At 55.0% G+C, this 18,194-nt stretch overlaps 1 protein-coding gene across 4 annotated transcripts in view; it reads left to right on the top strand.

The window, feature by feature from the left end:
- The window catches only part of PLEKHA6 (pleckstrin homology domain containing A6), a 113,081-nt gene that overhangs the window by 88,236 nt on the left and 6,651 nt on the right, over positions 1 to 18,194 (top strand). The window contains exons 13-26 of one of the 4 annotated variants that reach the window (XM_059717406.1): positions 2,237 to 2,317; positions 4,463 to 4,531; positions 5,617 to 5,697; positions 6,414 to 6,563; positions 7,619 to 7,714; positions 8,696 to 8,807; positions 9,443 to 9,582; positions 12,613 to 12,742; positions 13,611 to 13,720; positions 14,385 to 14,567; positions 15,264 to 15,428; positions 15,867 to 16,030; positions 16,351 to 16,493; positions 17,940 to 18,063. In XM_059717406.1, the coding sequence (XP_059573389.1) occupies positions 2,237 to 2,317; positions 4,463 to 4,531; positions 5,617 to 5,697; positions 6,414 to 6,563; positions 7,619 to 7,714; positions 8,696 to 8,807; positions 9,443 to 9,582; positions 12,613 to 12,742; positions 13,611 to 13,720; positions 14,385 to 14,567; positions 15,264 to 15,428; positions 15,867 to 16,030; positions 16,351 to 16,493; positions 17,940 to 18,055 (1,740 nt within the window). In that variant the 3' untranslated portion in view covers positions 18,056 to 18,063. The remainder of the gene's footprint in view (positions 1 to 2,236; positions 2,318 to 4,462; positions 4,532 to 5,616; positions 5,698 to 6,413; positions 6,564 to 7,618; positions 7,715 to 8,695; positions 8,808 to 9,442; positions 9,583 to 12,612; positions 12,743 to 13,610; positions 13,721 to 14,384; positions 14,568 to 15,263; positions 15,429 to 15,866; positions 16,031 to 16,350; positions 16,494 to 17,939; positions 18,064 to 18,194) is intronic. The other 3 variants (XM_019477256.2, XM_059717407.1, XM_059717408.1) reach the window with 3 other exon arrangements.

Below are 18,194 nucleotides of genomic sequence, written 5' to 3'. Positions count from 1 at the left end.
AGGCTTTCCATCTCCTCCTCCTTTCCTACTGACTTTTGGAGAGACTTGTTTAAGTGATGTTTTCAAGCATCTCTTTAAGGACAGTTCTCTCCTTTATTTCTCATTCCCTGTTTGTCTGGGGAGCTGGAACAGAGCATGGTGGGTGGGTGGAGGACTGAGGCAGCTCCCGTGGTGGTAGTAGAGTGATGCTGATTCATGCCAGCAGAAGATCTGGCTCTGCTGACTGATGTGTTTCTCTGTTTAAACATTGGAGAAAGCTTGAGATAAAACCTCACCCTGACCCCTTCAGCTAGGAGGAGCTAGATGCAATCCTCAGGCTGGTGTTCTTTCTGTTTGAGAGCTCGTTGGGAGACCTTTGGATCTCGGGGACAGAGCTACTTCTAATGTTAAAAAGAAGATCGGTGCCAGGGGTGGAGCACTAGTGAGCCACCCTGTTGTCATCAGCCAGCTGGGGCAATCTTGCCAAAGCAGACGGTGACACAGAAGTCACCTTACAGGCACACATGATTTGCAGCCCAGCACTACGGGAGCCCACCAAGCTCTTGGCCCCTTTGTAGTAACAAGGTGGCACATGCAGCCTTACAATCACAAAGCACAGTGTGCTCCGGGTAACCAGGAAATTGATATAAAGTCCTGGGGGGTTACTGTGAACAACAGTAAGGATGTGTTGTTGCAGTATGTGGAGTGCCTACTTTTCCCCCTGTTTTATTCCATTTAAAGGCACCACAGTTTTGGGGGGTTCTTCTAGTTCTGAGCACAATAGAGCCAACCAGGGAGTATGCTAGAGCCCATTTGGGTCTTTAGGTTTTATTTCCCCATTAAGGATTTTCTCTTTCCTGAAGGCATGTGTAGCATCTGGCGGGTGCTGTTCCCCAAACAAGGATCTTGAAAGAACCACGTGCCAAAATATGGTCCTACAGTGCTCTGCAATGCCTTTGGTTTTCAGCCTTTGGTACCCACTCCCTTTGATGCAGTCATGCCATATCAGTCATTGGGTCGATTTCTGTGGAATAGGATGGACAGCTTCATTTGTACCCTGCACATCTCTGGGACAAGCACATTCAAGGCAGAGAGGTTATCAGGCATGTTCCAATATGTAGGAAACACAGCTCCAGAGACATAGTACTTCTTTCAGTAGTGCCACCCCATTGTACCCATGGCTGCGCTCTCCTGCCAACAGATGATCTTCATTTGGGATGTAGAACTTCCCGTGAGTAACGGGAAGTTTGTGACACACATCTGATGTGATACACAGGTCTCTCTGACCCCCCTCACAGATTTACTCTCATTTGGAGGCTTCTCGAAAGTAATTAATGCAACCTGAGCTTCTCCAGTCCAACAATAGCAGTATCACATGCAGTGGAAACAAAGGAGTTGTCTACACAGGAAAGCTCATTCAGATTAAGTTGGGTATGAATTTAAAGGACAACAGCTATTCCTGAATCATTCCCTTTGTTGGGGGCTCTTGATGTGGAATAAGACTGCCTTATTCTGAATTGGTTTGATTTGCTTCCTATGTGGATTAAGCCAATTTGGCTGTCAGGTGCTTTTATTCCAGAAGAAGAAGGTCCACATAGGGAGTTAATCAGGAATGGGAGTTAATCAGCTCTTCCACGACTTCCTGCATGGACAAGCCCAAACAGACTGTTTCTCATGTTTAAACCTAGAGAAACTGGAGCTCAAGGCCAAGGTAAGGTCACGGTGCTGTGATTTTCCTGGTGCGTCTGTTCTGTGATTGCTCTGAGCTGCTGTCTGCTCATTAGCAGAGGCAGAACTCAAGGTCTTTTCTTACTTTGAAGCTCTTGGGCTTCTTTTGAGGCCCTTGTAATGTGTGTGCTAAGGTAGTGTGAGGAGGAGCCGAGGCCGAGGAAGCTCCATGCAGCCAAGGGGGTGTCCTCAGTACTTTGTGGAGGCAGGGAAATGTTAGTGGCTCTGGGAGACTTGTCCATTGTGCACTCATCCTTGGCCCAGGAAGGGAGGTTTTATGCATGTTTTCAGAGCTGTGTCAAAACAGGGACAGGGTCTCCCAAGGTCCTTTGTGCACCCGGCACCCATCACCTACTGGCACAGCTGGCAGCACAGCACTTAGCACCTAGGACAAGGCACTTGGGGCTTCAAACACTTCCTGACCCAGGCCCACGGCCGTCCCATACTGTGCTCTGAACATTGGAGCTTGAACCAAGAGAGAAGCCACATCTCTGCTGATGTCTGAAATTTCCTTCCTTGTCTGCTGTAGATGAGTGAGAGCGAGACTCTGATCAGTATGGTGAACAGAATGGTGGAGAACTCTTCCCCTAGGGCCCAGCTCTACATGCAAGTAAGGAACCGCGGCCGCTCCACCACCGGCAATGCCATTCCTGCCGCCTTTGCATGGCAGAACCATCGTGCAGCTCCCTCTCGCACGACACGATTCATTTGCGATCTTGCCACCCGACATCTCTGCTCATTGAAACACCTCACCCCGCATCTGTGGGGCCTGACACGTCACCCACGGGGGAACCCGCTGGCTCCATCACAGGCTTCACTAACACATCCATAAGCCATTCAAAACCCCAGTAGCTTATTGTCCTCAAAGGCAACGCTGTGTGGGGGATGGAGTACAAGACTGGCATGTAGGAAGTCCCGAGTTCAAATCTCAGTGCTGCCACCTACTTCCAGAGCAGCCTTGGTCAATTCACTGAGCTGCCTTGAGGTTTGTGAAGAGGATAGTGCTTTCTAGGCTTGTGAGGATGAGTTGAGGATAAGACCCTACCACCTTTTGTATTTCAGTAGATTTAACACTTGGGTCATCATTTCCAAAGCCCCAGCTCTGCTCGTTATGTTATAGGAGTGCTCCCATCATCTGGCAGCAGAAGTAGGCTTTTATCCTTTTTGCAGTCAAGCTGTTAGAAATTAGCTTTGTATTGAACCTACGCAATTCTCTGAATATGGAAAGTGCTGTACAAGTACCAAGTACTAGGCTCTTTTCTGCTGTAACTCCAGACTCCAAACATGCCCCTAGCTGGTCCAGTCATAAAAGCAACATCTCATTGCACCATGCTGAAGAGTCAGCTGCCACCCATTCATGCTTTCAGAGCTCCATTCATAGCTGTGCCACTTTTGTTAAGCAAACTCAGTGTTGCTGAATGTTTACTACGTGTATTTTCTAGATGTCCCATGCCTGCTCTGAACGCAGGGGGTTCTTGGTGGATATAAGAGGTCACCACTGCTCAGGCAGGACCCTTACCAAGGTCATGGTCAGTGTAGTGCTAGCTCTGCATTCTTGCATTGGGCACCGTGCTGTTCTAGTCCATGTAACGCCTCTGCTGCATCCCTTGGTTGCCTTCTCCCTGGGGTGGCTGCGCATTGTGCTGTGCCGTGTCGCTCTGAGGAAGGGACAGTGTTGGATGTGAGGGGAAAGGTCTTGGCATCCACTCCGTAAATGGAACAGGCCACCTGGGGCAGTCAGATAACCAGATGCAAGACGGGGATGCACCAAGTTGTGAGCTGCTTTCCCATTGGCTCTGCCATCCTGCTTTGATGCCACAAGGTACCCAGGGGCCAAATCCTGCATCCCGCTGAGCTTGGCACTGGAGGCCTTAAGCAGCGAGTGTCAGTGCCCCAAGGTGATCATGGTGAGCGTGGCATCTGGTCTGCTGCTGGCCACTTCCCATTGGCCTTTAACTCTAGTGAAGACTGTCTAACCTCAGCCTCCCAGTGAGGGGACCCCTGAGACTTCCTTCAGCAGTTTCTTCTCATCCCTGCCCATTGTGTTCGCCAGGTGCTGAGCTGTTACGCACACCAAGAAACCTCCCTGGCATTATAAGGGCAGCCAAGACCCAGCCTTTCTCTAGAGGTCCCACGTTGTGATACGTTACTCCTCACCTTGAGGGGCTAAATCCTAGAAACGGGGGATATCCTGACCCTGGTTCAGGGCCCAGTGCACTTGCAAAGGGAATGCCAGACTGCACACTCCACTCCTGACTGACCCCACAGTTGCCCACACGGGTGGCCAGTTACCATTGCTTGCCCGCGTGATTGCCCAGTTACCGACCCAGGCTTGACGTGCGGCTCGATAGCTCAGATCCTTTGCAGAAGGGATGTTGTGCTCCCTCCCGCATGCACAGGAGAGGGGCATTATCTTGTGCATGGAGGAGCTCCCTGCCTTGGAAGCAGGCCCTTGTGCTTCCAAGGGAGGAGGCAGATCTGAGCAGCCAGCAGGAGTTGACTGGGTTGGGCAGACCCTGAAGAGTCTGGACTCTTTCTGATGGCTGATGCCGTGGCTGAGCACTCGGACTTCATTTCCTGGCCCCCTGCTAATTTTATGGGCAAAGGGGCTCAACTGGTAGGGCTGTGGTGGGGACTAGGGCACCGGCAGCCAGGAAGCCATTCTCTCCAAGGACTCCAGACACGACCTCGGGTCTCCCCAGAGGCTCAGCTCTCCACAGGAGAGAGCAGTAGTGACTGGTTCCTGTTATTGCAGGTGTCTCCCTTCCCGGATGCTTACAGAGAGACTCTGCACGCCTACAAGATAAGCGAGCAAGACACGGATGTAAGATCAACTCTCTCTGCCTTGCCTGTCCACCTCCTCTTCCCTGCCGTCACACTGTCAGCCACCCATCCTCCACCCCTGGGTGGTCACGCTTTCTCCCACCTCCCGCCTGTGCTGTGTGTCATTGGATGGGCATCCTTTCTCATGGCAGAGCTTCAGGGATATGGGCATTACTGCTCACTCATTCACTGCTGCTCACCAGTGTCATTTGCTAGTTTGCTTCAGTTCTTAGCTCTCTTTTCCACTGCATCTCTCCCTCCTACTGTACACACGTCTTCCACACTTACATTCTTGTGTGTTTTCAGCCTGCTCAGATAATACATTACTTGTCCATTGATAGTAAGACTGAGGATAGAAATGGCTGAAGATCACTCTTGCTACTCACTTAATATAGCAGCCACTTGGGATTAGCCTAGTAAATAGTACCCCAGGTACCTCAAAGTACCCTGGAAGATTGCGGGTTGCTGAAGGTTTTTCTTCATGGATCCTAAAGGAATATTTTAGATGTTTAGAGGTGCCTACATGTGAAGCAGTGACTCAATAATGGAAAATGATTCTCCTGTCTTCCAAAAGAACTTGCCTGGGGTTTATAAGTAATGCTGTTTTACCTTTGCTAATGCCAGTCCTAGAAATGAAACCCTTGACTCTAGGTTTTTCACCCTAAGAAACTATGAATCCTGATGATTTTTCATTTTCCATTTGATGCTGTCAGGTATTCCCGCCTCACCATCCACTGGGCTAGGGAGAAGGTCCTGAAAGAGGAATAGCAGTGAGAGGTTCCTTGGGGCCTCTGGGCTAGGGTCTAATATCACAGCACTGGGTGCTGATCTGCTGGCAGACAGGCCAGGGGCCATATCCCCTCCCCAGTGAATTCATTGGTTGTTCTGGCATTAGCATCACTGGAGTCAGGATTTAGTCCAATGTCTTGTCCTCAGGTGGGGATGGACTTGCTAATTTACCACAAAGAGTCTGCTCCATCCTTACCTACATGATCCTGGTGCACTGTGGCAGCATGGCAAATGGGCCCTGTGACAGCTCTTCACGCTCTGATTTTTTTTCTTCTTCTTTTCCTTTCCTGGGGACAGAAACTCCTGGGGAAACTGTGTGAGCAGAACAAGGTGGTGAGGGAGCAGGAAAGGCTGGTGCAGCAGCTCCGGGCAGAGAAGGTGAGCAGGGAGGGGAACCCAGCGTGATAGTCTCTGTCACCCTGGGCAGACCCGGCGGTTGGGGCTGGGCTTGTCATCCTTGGGTGGAAATGGCCCTGGAGCAGCAGCGATGATATAGTTATTTCTATTTCCCCTTAAGCCACCATGACGCTGGGTGGTGAAGACTGTCTGCCTGCTTTGAAACAGCCTGGTGTGCTGGGATATTTGTGGCAGGATAGCTGCAACATGGAAAGAGCATCAGGTTCTTCTGAAGCCCCAGCGCTGTCGTGGCCAAGTGCCTTGCATGCATGTTGTGGCCAAGTGCCTCACAGTGCTGCCTCTGAGGAGGGCAGGGGTGACCCCCTTGGGCAGGTGGGTCACTAGCCTGGAGAGGCAAAGTGACTTGCCCCAGATCACAAAGGGCACCTGAAGCAGAGCTGGGAATTGAAACCAGATTTTCCAAGTCATCGGCTGCCTTAATGCAGCGGTGGCCAACCTCCATCCTGGTAGGCCTCTGGTGGAGTGTCCCTTGCAGCCATTCCTGCAGGACCTCTCACCAGCTGGTACTCACCAGTGGACCTGGCTCCAGTGGGCCTGGTACTCACCAGTGGGCCTGGCTACCCCCCACCCATTCAGCGGGGAGAAGGCCCCTTTTAGGTGCCCATGTCTCCACTCCCCAAATCAGATGGCTCGGTGAGCAGGAGGGCTGTGAGAGCTTGTTGTCATCTTGCCATTAGGAGAGCCTCGAGAGTGCCCTGATGGGGACTCACCAGGAGCTGGAGATGTTTGGGAGCCAGCCCGCCTACCCAGAGAAGCTGCTGCACAAAAAGGAATCCCTCCAGAACCAACTCATCAACATCCGGGTGGAGCTGTCCCAGGCCAGCACGGTAACAGAGATGCTGGGCGGCCTCCTGTGGGGACCTTGAGCTGGGCCAGGCTCCTCTGCACTGCAGGAGGGGTGAAGCAGGGGGAAGCTGGCACATGCTTTTAGGGGTCCCCTTCTGCCCTGTGCAGTGCTCCTCAGTGGGGCAGCAACACCCCAGTGTGGGTCCTGGGCTCCGTGCCATCAGGGTCCCAAGTGTAGGTCTTGCTCAACAGCAGGGTTGGATCCCTTAGCAGTGGAAAGAGCTGGTCTCTACTATGTCTGCCAGGCTGGGACCATAGGTGCCCAGGAAACCTGGCACTGGGGGGCTGAAATGCCCTGGCCAGCTCAGGCAGGTGGGGATAAATCTGCCCTTCCTTCTCTTTTTCTTGTTGCATTTCCCTGCTCCATTTTCTTCCATTAAAAAAGAAAGAAAATGAGGAGAATCCCCCTCCAGGCCACAGGGACCTGGGACCAGCCAAGGCATATCTCATGGGGGTGGAGCACATAACCCATGTACTGCTGTGCCAGGGGTCAGCCAGGGAGCAAGCCCTTGGCCCCTGGTTTTCCTGTTGGCCCATATTACTTGCTGGACATCCTCTCCCCACCCTCAAAATGCATTTACCAGTGCATCGCGGTCCCTTCATGGGGTCTGGCATCATGGTGTTGGCGTGAGGATCAGAGAGGCCGCAAGCTCCCTGCCTCCAGAGGGTGCAATTCAGTGATTACACCCACCTAATCCATTGGTGCCACCACCTCTCCACTGATTTTCCCCCTGTAGTGGCCCCAACCATCTGTGAATGGTAGGAAGGGCATGGGGTATGCTTTCCTCAGTGGAGCATACTTACTTTTATCCCTGGAAGGTCTGTGCTGGGCCCTTGCTGCTTGTCTCCTAGGCTTGGTCTCAGGCCCATGCTAGCACGCACATACCAGCCCTTTGAAGCTTCCTGAGTGAGTGTGCCCCTCGGAGCAGACTGAGGGGACCTCTGTGCTGGCCCAGGTGGGGTATTGTCTCTGCATCCCTGGGACATGCATAGGAGGAGCTGGTTGTCTCATGGGAGCATCTGCACATCCCCCTAGGCCTTGGCCAACAGCACCCTAGAGTACGAGAACCTGGAGAGCGAGGTGTCCGCCCTGCATGACGACCTCTGGGAGCAGCTGAACTTGGACATCCAGGTGAGAGAGCAGGGCTGGATCAGGAGTGACTCAGGGCACTGAACTCACCCCAGCCTGGGCTTGGGCAGGGGGCAGTGCAACTCCAGGGTAAATCAGGAGTAACTAGGGGTAAATCATGAGCAACTATGCAGAGAGCAGTCCCATTCCCTTGGGCAAAACTGGTGCATGTGAGAGCAAAGTCTGGCCCTGAGAGCCTGTCTCCTCCAGCCCCATGGCATGCATAGGTTTGGCTCACAGCTTCAGGATCAGCTTTTCTTATACTCACACAGTGCCTCTGATTTGTGTGCACAGCTGCCACGGTTGCACGAGGGTTTTCCTGGAAGTGGCCAGCTTGATGCTCAGTCAGATGCGCGATTACGGAGAATCTCGGGCATAGGCTCAGTCACCGGCTGTGTCTGTCCTCTGTGCCCCAGTGAGGCCTTGGCCTCTTTGCTGAGGCAGGACAGTGACAGCACCAGCCATGGCTTTCATTTCCATGATGCAGTTACCTGTGCAGTGGCACATCTGGGCCCAGCTGGAACGGACTCTGTGTTCACACATGGCCAGAACCAGTCATGGCCCCGTGGGAAAGCAGAGCCAGCAGCCCCTGGCAGAGCACTGCAGGGCTACTAGAAGGTGGTCACAGTCCATGCGGCATTACTGCTTCATTGGCAGAAGGGCTGGAAGGGGCTGCTGAAAAAGGCTTAGCCCTGATGAAACCAGTGTGGTTGGCAATCCAGGGTGCCAACCCCCTTTGGCCCTGGCTCTGGGCTGCGGTCAGAAGCCCCCTGGATTTCACTACTAATGCGAAGGCTGCGTAACTTCAAAGGAAAGGCCCCAGGGTTTGGCCCTGTGGTGTGAGGGAGTTGGAGGTGGGTTTGGGCATTGTTGCTGGAGGGTGATGGACAGAGTCCCCACGGCAGGCAGGTTAGCTGGGCCGCACCACAGCCCTGCAGCTTGAGACGGCAGCTTTTCTGACCACCTGCCCATTGTTCCTCACAGAATGAAATGCTCAACCGGCAGATCCAGAAGGAGATCTGGCGGATCCAGGACGTGATGGAGGGGCTGAGGAAGAACAACCCATCCCGTGGCACAGACACCGCCAAGCACAGAGGTGAGCACTGCCTCCCCTGGGCCTGACCGAGGCTGTGGGGTCACAATACAGCTCGTTTTAGCGCCTGCCCGAGTGTCCCGCAGTCCTTGGTGATGCATCCCAAGCTATGAGGTCTTCATGCCTACTCCAGTGTCCCTGACTGTCACCCTCTAGCAGCTGTGGCGCATAGAGGATGTAGACCCGAAAGCCTCTGTAGCTAATGGAGGATCTCAAAGGGCAGCAGCCTGTGGTTTCTGGAGCCAGAGGTGGGTGGCTTCCAACATTAGATGCATCCTACTTGGCAACCATGGTAGCTGCAATGAGTAGGCAGGTGACCCCAGTACAGCCACTCCTGGTTGCCACCCCTCACCACATCCCTCTTAATGCCCCCTTGCTGCTGCTGCAGCCTCCAGCTGTCAGCAGCAGCCTCGGTTCTCCTGGCTGGCTTCAGCCTGCCTCAGATAACACTGGGGGGAAAGTCTCTATAGAGCTATCTGCCTCAGCAGTGAAGGTTCCCACTTGCCCGCTGGCATCAAAGGTAACACACAGCCACTGTGGGCGCCCCAGACTAGCTTGTCTTCTCTTTGCTGTCTTCCCCTTTCACAACAGGAGCAAGCTGCACCCTTGCTTCATTCCTTTCTGTTGCTTCTTTGCAGTGGCCACGGGTCCGCCGGGAACATACAGCTCCAACAGCCCTGCCAGCCCTCTGAGCTCCGCCAGCCTCACCAGCCCCCTGAGCCCTTTCTCCCTGGTGTCAGGCTCACAGGGGTCACCCACCAAGCAAGGTGCCGGCGAGGTGAGTGGAGCTGCGAGGGCTTGGGGCTAAGGATAGGCTGTGCTGGGTGGCGGACAGGCAGGATATTAGGAGCCCGGCGTTGTTCTGCTGGCAGAGGTCCCTTCCCTCCAGCAGATGGCACCCGCGGCTCTCGTGAAGCCTCCGTGCTCCATAAGGACTCACAGAGGGCATGAACCTCGGTGGCACAGGCTGGGGTCCAGGTGCACTGGAGTTCTTTGCGGGTGTTCAGTCCAGGATGGACTCACCCTGACACCAACTCAGGCCAACTTGGGCCCTGGACCTGGCTTCCAATTTTGAACCCCCTCCAAGAAGAGTGATTGCTCCAATCCAGGGTCTGGGCTCTGGCCCAGCTCTTGTCAAGCCCATAGCTTCATAAAAGGAGTTGGTTCCCATCCCCAGAGGGTTCAGCAGATACTCCTGGTGCTCTCTGCTCTCTTGTTTGCATCTCCATTGAGTTGAGACTTGCCTTTGGGTTCCCTTAGGGTCCCATCTTGCAAAGCTGGGGATGTGCCTAGACACCTCAGTGATGGGAGCCTTGTGTGACAGAGCATGGGCAAATCAAAAGCCTGCCAGCGAGAGTTTGGCCCATCTCTGTTGATTCGAGTGGCTTTGCTGAGCATCTTGCCCAGGGGCACAACATTTCGCACCCCATGGGTTGGGGTGGCCAGGCTGGGATAAGGCCATCTGTTGGGGGATAGTTCCTGAGGTGGGGGCAGGGCAGGGGGGATTTCCACAGCAGTATGGGGGATTATGCTGCCTTGGCACAAACATGACATTGAGCCAAATGGTCCATGTTCCATAGAGCAAACCCTTCTCGCTCATGTTGGTAAGTATGAGGCCTGACCATCATATGCTGTGGATGTGAACAGTGTCCCACCCTCTTTTTTTTTTTCAGCAAGGTGTGGGGGAGCAGCTGGGGAGTGTTGTGGGCAGGGGTCTCCCCACCTCCTCTTCAGAGGGAGACATGGAGCAGGGGGCCCAGGAACTCAGGGTACTGGGGAAGGGGTGGGACGCAGACCTATGGGGTCCTGGAGTGGGTGCTCAGCCCAGGATAGGCAAGACCAGCCGTGGGCTCCGCACTGCCGTCTGTCTGCCTGTCTCTCACTAACTTTCTCTTCTTTCCCGTTCTCATAGCTGCTCTGCTCTTGTGTCTAACACTCTGGCTTCCTCTTTGCCCCAGGAACCAGGCCCGCCTCGACCTCCCCTTCCTAAGTCGTATGTACCCCTGGAGTCTCCTCCGACCGTCCCTCCGCTCCCTAGCGAGAGCTGCCTCTGGCCGTACCCTAGCTCCCCTTCCTGGCAGCACAGCAGCGAGGCCAAGCGGGGACAGGTATCAAAGCACCTCCAGAGCGGACTCGGGGTCTGGCAGTGAGCAGCAGCCTTCCCATTACCCCACTAGGAACCAGCAGCAGCAAGCAGGAGAGCCATGCAGCATAGCTGGGAGGGTAGAAAGCAGGGCTCGTGCCCCTCTCCCTCCAGCTGCAAGCACTGGAGGTGTGTGGGGAGTCAGCAGACATCTCGGGAGGACTGGCAGAGAGAGGCTTAGGGCCAGGGGTGTTCACAGTGATGGTGCACAGCCCAGCAGGAGGGACATGGCATGTACTGGGCATTGGGGCATCCAGGTGCCAATGCCAAGGGCAGATGCAGTCCCCACCCTTTGCAAGGACATCATAGGAGCTCTTTGTCCCTTAGCTGCCCATGTGCCGGCAAGGCACTGAATTTCCCAAAGGGCAAGGCGCTGACCTGGGCTTGGGAAGACCTGGGCTTTATTCCTGTCTCCACCCCTGACTCAGGAGCAAGTCACCCTCTCTCTCTGTGCCTCAGTTTCCCCTCGTGTCAAAGGGGAAAACTAGTAACACCTACTCCTGAGACCAGTGCCTGTTGGAGCTTGCAACGAAAGAACAGTGCGCTCAGTTGATAAACCTTTGCTTGGAGACCCCCTATCTCTTGTAGTGCAATTAAGCTAAATCGGGGTGCTGGATCCTCAGTGAAACTGTGAATCGCCCTTTGCACCAGCTTCATCTCAGTGCAGGGAAGGGGATCCCATGAGAGCCAGCTGCAGAGCTGCAACCATCAGGAGCCCACAGCTGGCAGGGAGGACAAGGGAGAGACCCTTCCTCCCCCTTTCTCCCATCATTGTGATTCTTGTCTGTACGGAGGGAACACCACTGACCCTTCACATCCAAGCGAGAGGAACTCAGAGGTGTTTCTCCCCTTTGCTTGTCTGCTTTCTCTCTTGCTCTCTCTGCTCCACCTGGGATCATTCAGCTTCCAGTTTTTGTGGGATGAAATGTGCTTTTGGGGCTCTGGAGCCCAACCCTGACCTTGCTTATGCTACTGTCACCCCACTGATTTCAGGAGTGTACAGAGGGAGGTGGGGGGTGCTGCCTGAGAGCAGTTTCGAGCCAGATTTTAGTGCCTAGACCACTAGGACCTGGACATCTGTGACTTTTAAACTCCTAGGGCCACATTTTCAACATGCACCCCCAACACGTGCACAAAGTCTTGCAGCCAAGTGCCTGGTGATACGTACAAGAAGGCATGTGCCCATGGAAAATAGTGCACATATGAAGCAGGGAATGGTTTTCATCTCCTACAAGGAGAGCCATGTGTCCTGCCAGGCCACATCTGTAATAAGCCTGCTGAGATCCCAGGTACTGTCAGACCAGCTGGTCCTGATCTGCGCTGGTCCCTCCTGTGCTGCTTTGGAGTTGGTGGGCCCCAGACACAAACTTGCCGCAGACTCAGCCCGGATAGTGCCTACCCTGAATCATGTGTTTTGAGCTTCCTTGGGTTGGGTGGTTTGGGCTGAAACCCAGGTGCTCTCTGGGTTGTCATTTCCTGGCTCTCCAGAGTTGTGTGCATCCATTTGTCCTTTCTGTGTCAGTGTGCACATTGTCCGTTCATCCCCACACCCCCTCCAGCGGATGACAGGGGTAGTTGTCCAATGGCAGGTCTCTTCAGCTCTCCTGCTGCCAGCCCCCTCCCCAGCCAGTCGCCCGCTCACCAGAATCCTCTTTCTCTCCATAGCCCAAGTTGAGCTATGAGCAGAGCAAGAAGGATGCTCACCGGACGGCTGTCTCCAGCGCACCCATGGAGGGCCTGCTCCTGCAGACGAGGCAAGAGCAGGAGGCCGAGAAGCAAGCAGCTCTCAACAAAGGTACCAGCTGCAGGCCCTGTGAAGGTGGCGACACCTTTTCCCTGCCCAGCCTTTGGGCTGGAGGTGCCAGAGGGCCAAGGTCTTGGACATCCCCAGAAAAAGGAGGCACCTCTTTGACTTTGGAGCTAGGGGTCTCCCTTGCAGCTGTCAGGGCTCAGCAAAGAATCCTGCAAAAGGGCATGGGGTTAGGGCAGGTCACACCAGCAGCTCCTCCTGCCCCTCTGGGTATAAGCTCTGACATGCTGCCACGATTTCAGGAGCTGTGAGGCCCTTGGCGTGCCGAGGTGAGGCCCATCTTCAAGTCGCAATAGATTTTCTCCTTAGTGCCGCCACCTCCCCGTGTCAGCACATCATTCTCCCCACCCCATGGTGCATCTGATGCACGTGGCATGACTGGATTGGCCTGAACATTGTGACAAACCATGAAAGCCCAGGACATCTGCCTTCTACTCTGGGGTCTCTACCTTACTGGCTACATGACCGAGAGAGCATAAGGCTTCCCTTTGCCCTGCCTCGTGGGCTTCTCTGTAGAAAAGGGCTAGAGGTATTGAGCCTTGTGCTGGTGCTGAGGGCTGTGTTCATTGATGTTTGCAAGAGATGCTTAGGGAAACACTACTTGCCTTCCCCATAGAGTCGATATATAAACATCTCCCCATCCCTGCAAACGCCCTCCCCCTCGCCCCACTGCCAGGGGCAGGTTGTGCAGGGAAAGCGAAGGGCCACAAGCCAGGCAGGCAGCACATTTCCGTATCCCTGGGTTCTGGAGAGCTCCTGCCTCACCCCAGCAGGGATGGGACCCTCAAGATGGGTCGGCAGCTGCTGTTTGGGGTCTCACGGCTGAGCATCCCTGTTTTCTGCTCCACCCCAGTTGGCATCGTTCCCCCGCGGACTAAATCCCCCACAGATGAGGACTCAGCACCCACGCTGGGTGTGGTGAGGAGGAGCAGCAGCAGCACGTCCAATGGGCTGAACTCCCGGGTACTGTGCACTGTGCATGTCTCTGCATGGGGTTCGGGAGTCTGGGCTGAGGCAGAAGGGTGTGGGGAGGTGGGAGCACACGTGGTGCTGGGGCTGGGCTGGTGGCAGAGGGACAAAGGTGAAGTCCCTGGAGGAGGAGGAAGAAGCCGTCTGGGCAGCAGGGGTCTGGTTACAGCTGTTAGTTAGTTAAGAGCTTCCTTTGGCCTGCCTCGAATGCTGGGAGCTGCAGGGGGAGAGGAGCAGGGGCCGGATGTGTCCAGAGAGGCTCTGCTTAAATACTCTTTCCCTTCACCTCTGTTCTCTGTCACTGAGAGATATTGGGCTCCGGGGCCTGTGGGCTGAGCCAGTCTGGCATTGCCTGCACTCTTGTTCAGCTCTGTTGCAAATGCCTGAAGTGTCGCCACACATAGCAGCCTTCAGCTCCTCCAAGGCCCCTCAGTCCAGCCCCGCAGCTCCCTCAGCTGGTCCAGAGGTCATCAGAAGCAGAAGCAGCTGCTGACAAGCTGGCTTTGTGGCGCAGAAAGCTTTCCCTTGGGGACTGAGTCGAGAACAGCAAGCTCATTGCATTAGGGACCAAAGCCTGATCTGAACTTCCTGCACGGGGAATCTGTTGAGGACACCCGCGGGCATATGCGTGACCCTGGGGTGCTATGCTTCTCCCCAGGAAAGGCCAAAGAGCGCCGTGTTCGCCAATGAGACCAAGACGAAGATGAGCGTGGAGGAGCAGATTGACCGCATGAAGCGCCACCAAAGCGGCTCCATGAAGGAGAAGCGTCGCAGCCTGCAGCTCCCGGCCAGCCAGACACCAGATGCCCCCAGCACGAAGGCTCCTGCCTCCTACAAAGTGGTATGCTTTTCCCGGGCTAGCACTGGGAATGGAGCCTTTGTCTTGTGTCCCACAGGCTGTTTGCAGAGCAGTGCCCCAAGCCCACTGGAGCCCAGACCCCACTGGCGCTCCCAGGCCACTTCCCCCCTCATGGGCCAATCCCTGTTGTCTCTTCATATAACTGAGACCTGGAGGCCACGATGGGAGCTGGCTGGTAGAGTGGACACAGCACTGGGCTCAGACTCAGGAACCTGGGGGTTCTCTTCCTAGCTGGGCCTGTGCGACTGAGCTGGTCCTTTCCCCTCCCTGCTCCTCAGTTTTCCCTTCTGTAAAATGGAGCTGTCCTCTGCCAGGTGCCCAGAAATTCACCAATGAAGTGCTCTGCAAGACCTGGCTGGGAGTGGTCAGTTGTGGTCTGAGGTGGGGGAAGTAGAGTCTGTGGTGAGATGTATGGAGAGAGCTGATGAGGAAGGGGCCCATGGGCAGGTACCTGAAGCAGGCTAGGTTGGCAGGGAGATGGGGAAGAGCCTGCGTGGGTAAAATCAGGGGAGGGGTTTCTCCAGGACTGTCGTGCAAGGCTGGGGTGGATGGGTGAGAGGAGCAGCAGTGGTGGGGTTTCTGGAGAGGCTCCTCCAGCATTGTGAGCACTGAAGCCAACTGGGGTGCCACCCTGCCAGCCCCCCGGCCCTGAGTCAGCAGTGTGGTGGTGTGTTCCAGGTGCGCCGACACCGCAGCATCCACGAGGTAGACATCTCTGACCTGGAGGCAGCGTTGCGCTCCGAGGACTCGGGCAGGGTCTACGAGACACCGAGGGAGGAGATCGCCCGGCTGCGCAAGATGGAGCTGGAGCCGCAGCACTATGACGTGGACATAAACAAGGAGGTGAGACCCTGCTCCACTGGTGAGGGCCTGACAACACCCCCTCAGAGTGGCAGTGGAGGGAGGCACCGGAGGGATGCATGCGAGGAGAGAGCAGCCCTGGGAGACAGCACCTCCATGAGGACCTGGGCCTGGGGTGGTGGGAGGAGAGAGTGGTTCCTGGCTTGAAGGGACAGCTCCAATCCCATCCCTTAGGGCAGGGGCTGGGCAAAGAGGACTGCAGTGCAGGGCATGTCCTGGGCATCCTGGGTGTTGTCCTGTTTTTGGCCCACAAAGAGGAGCTGGAGGAGGAAGGGGTAGCAGAGCAGGAGCTGACCATATCAAGAGGAGGGACTAGGCACCAGGCTCAGGACAGGTGCCCATTGCTGAGGCCAGGGTGCTCTGCCCCGCTCCGGCTACAGCCTCACTCAGTTACCACACTCGAATTAACCTGAGTCCCAGGTCTCAGCACCTGCCTTTGCCTCGACCCAGCTTTCCACCCCGGACAAGGTGCTCATCCCAGAACGGTACATCGAACTGGAACCCGATGCTCCCCTGAGCCCTGAAGAGATGAAGGAGAAGCAGAAGAAAGTGGAACGGATAAAGACGCTCATTGCCAAATCCAGGTGAGGCTGCTGCTCTGGGCCCGTGTCAGCCCTGGCTGTGCCCACCATGCCACCCACCTGCTAAGGGCACTGCTGGTTTGGCTGCCCTATGTTGCTTGCCTCCCTGTATCCATTCCTCACCTTACCACCCTGATTACCTATTCGTTTGCCCAGTAGCTCCTGGCACTGCTTAGCCCTCCAGCCCTTGCCTGCCCATCTCTTCTGCTACCTCTTGTTGTTCCACCCATCAGTTCCCTGCATATGTTTGTCCTCCTCTGAGCATGGGGATGTCACTGTGGGGGGCAGCCACAGGGAGATAACGCCAGTCTCTGTCTCTGCAGCATGCAGAATGTGATTCCTCTGAGTGAGGGAGAGGTGGATGCACCCCAGGACACAGAGACTCAGCTCCAGGAGCAGGAGAAGAGGATAGAGATCTCCTGTGCCCTGGCTGCAGAGGCCTCCCGGCGGGGCCGCATGCTCTCTGGTAAGGTGCTCAGGTGGACATGAGCAGCAGTGACCCCATGAAAAATGGGGCACAGGAGAAATTCCTAGTCCCCAGGCCAGAGAGGTGCAAAAATAAAAGGCTGTGGAATTTCTGCCCATCGTGGCTTTACTGCTTCTCAGGGCAAGGCACAGAAGCTAGGGCTGAAGAGAAGGACCAGGGATAATGCCCTGGGGCAGGAGAGGAGGTACAGGGAGAGGCCTTTAAGAGTCAAGTAGATGAGTGCATGGGTCTGGATCCCCAGCTGATAGAGCCATGCTAATTTACAGACACTGAGACTCCAGCCTCTGCAGTAAGATTCATCCCAGAGCTTCCCCAATTGGACTCGGTGAAATCGTGCTCCTGCAAAATAGGGTTGGTGCTGGCTGGTTTGAGTGGGCCCGCATCTTCTCTCACTGCTCTGCCAGTGTGTACTGATGTCCCCAAAGCCCATTACATTGCCCTGGCATCAGAGCAGAGTCCGACCCTTGTGTTTCACACTGCATGTGTCTGAAATGAGCCAGATCCTCAAACAGGATGCAGCCCGGTTAACTCTGATTGCTAAGCACGGTGCTTGCATGGACTTCAGTGGGCATCAGGTGTGAACAGTCAAGGGGAGAGCACAGACAGTGCATGGGACCATGCTCTCTCTTATGCCAGGGAAGTGGCAGCGGGCCGGATTCAGCTACTCTGATCGAGTATAGTACCATGGAAGGTAACAAAGCTTTGCAGCTTGCATCAGCTGTGGACATGGCCCACTGACATCCATGGGGTTTCTCCCGATTTACTCCAGCATGGATGAGAGGAGGATAGGCCCATGCCATATAACATAGTGTATGTGTCATTCCAGGATGGATGTATAGAGCCACTGTTTGACCTTTTGGAAACTGCAGACCTCCAGTGCTGTGAGGAGTACAAGAGCTTTAGTGCAACTGGCTTTAAAAAAGAGGCTGCGGGAACTTTACAAAAATGGTTTCCTCCCTTTTCTGTCACAAGGTTTTTCAAACCCCTAAATTTTTCGCTTCTCACAAAGAAACTCCATCGCTTTCTTCAGTGAAGACCCTTTGACATGTGGTTGCCCCTGGTCTAGGAAATGCCTAAGTAGCAATTATAACAACAACCATGGTGGCAGCCCCCCCCTTGCCTGCACAGCACGCTGGGGAAGGCCACGCGGCAGAGTGGGCATGGTGCCCCGGGACAGCCGCCCTGCAGACAGGTGCTGTGTCCTGTCCTTGCCTTAGTCCACGTGGACCACGTGCAGAGCTCACGTGTGCGTGCTTGGGGGGACTATTTGTCACTCTCTGTTGTTTCGGAGCATGCTTGCTTCCGGCCTCCCTTCCTTTTTCAATCCCCAGCTCTGTCCCCTCCCCGCTTTCCCCTGGAGTCGTCCTCTGGACTGTGGCTGCAGTGTCATGCTCTTCATACCCTTTCTCCATTTCTCCTTTCCAGCTCAGTGTGCCACCCCAAGCCCTCCCACCTCCCCAGCTTCCCCGACACCACCGACCAACCCCCTCTCGTCTGAATCATCCCGGGTCGCCGACAGCAGCCATTTTATGCGTGTCTGAGCCATGAAGTAAGCACCTTTTCTATTGTACTTCATCTCACCCCTTTCCATTTTGGCCTCGTGGCAGGGGGAGCTTCTTACTCCAGAGACATCTCTCCCCGGCTATCCATGCATTGCTTCTCGCCCAACTAACAGTCTCC

The sequence above is a fragment of the Alligator mississippiensis genome, chromosome 14 (genome assembly GCF_030867095.1).
Source record: "Alligator mississippiensis isolate rAllMis1 chromosome 14, rAllMis1, whole genome shotgun sequence".
In the NCBI taxonomy this organism is placed as follows: domain Eukaryota; kingdom Metazoa; phylum Chordata; order Crocodylia; family Alligatoridae; genus Alligator; species Alligator mississippiensis.
This window is presented reverse-complemented; position numbering and strand designations above follow the sequence as displayed.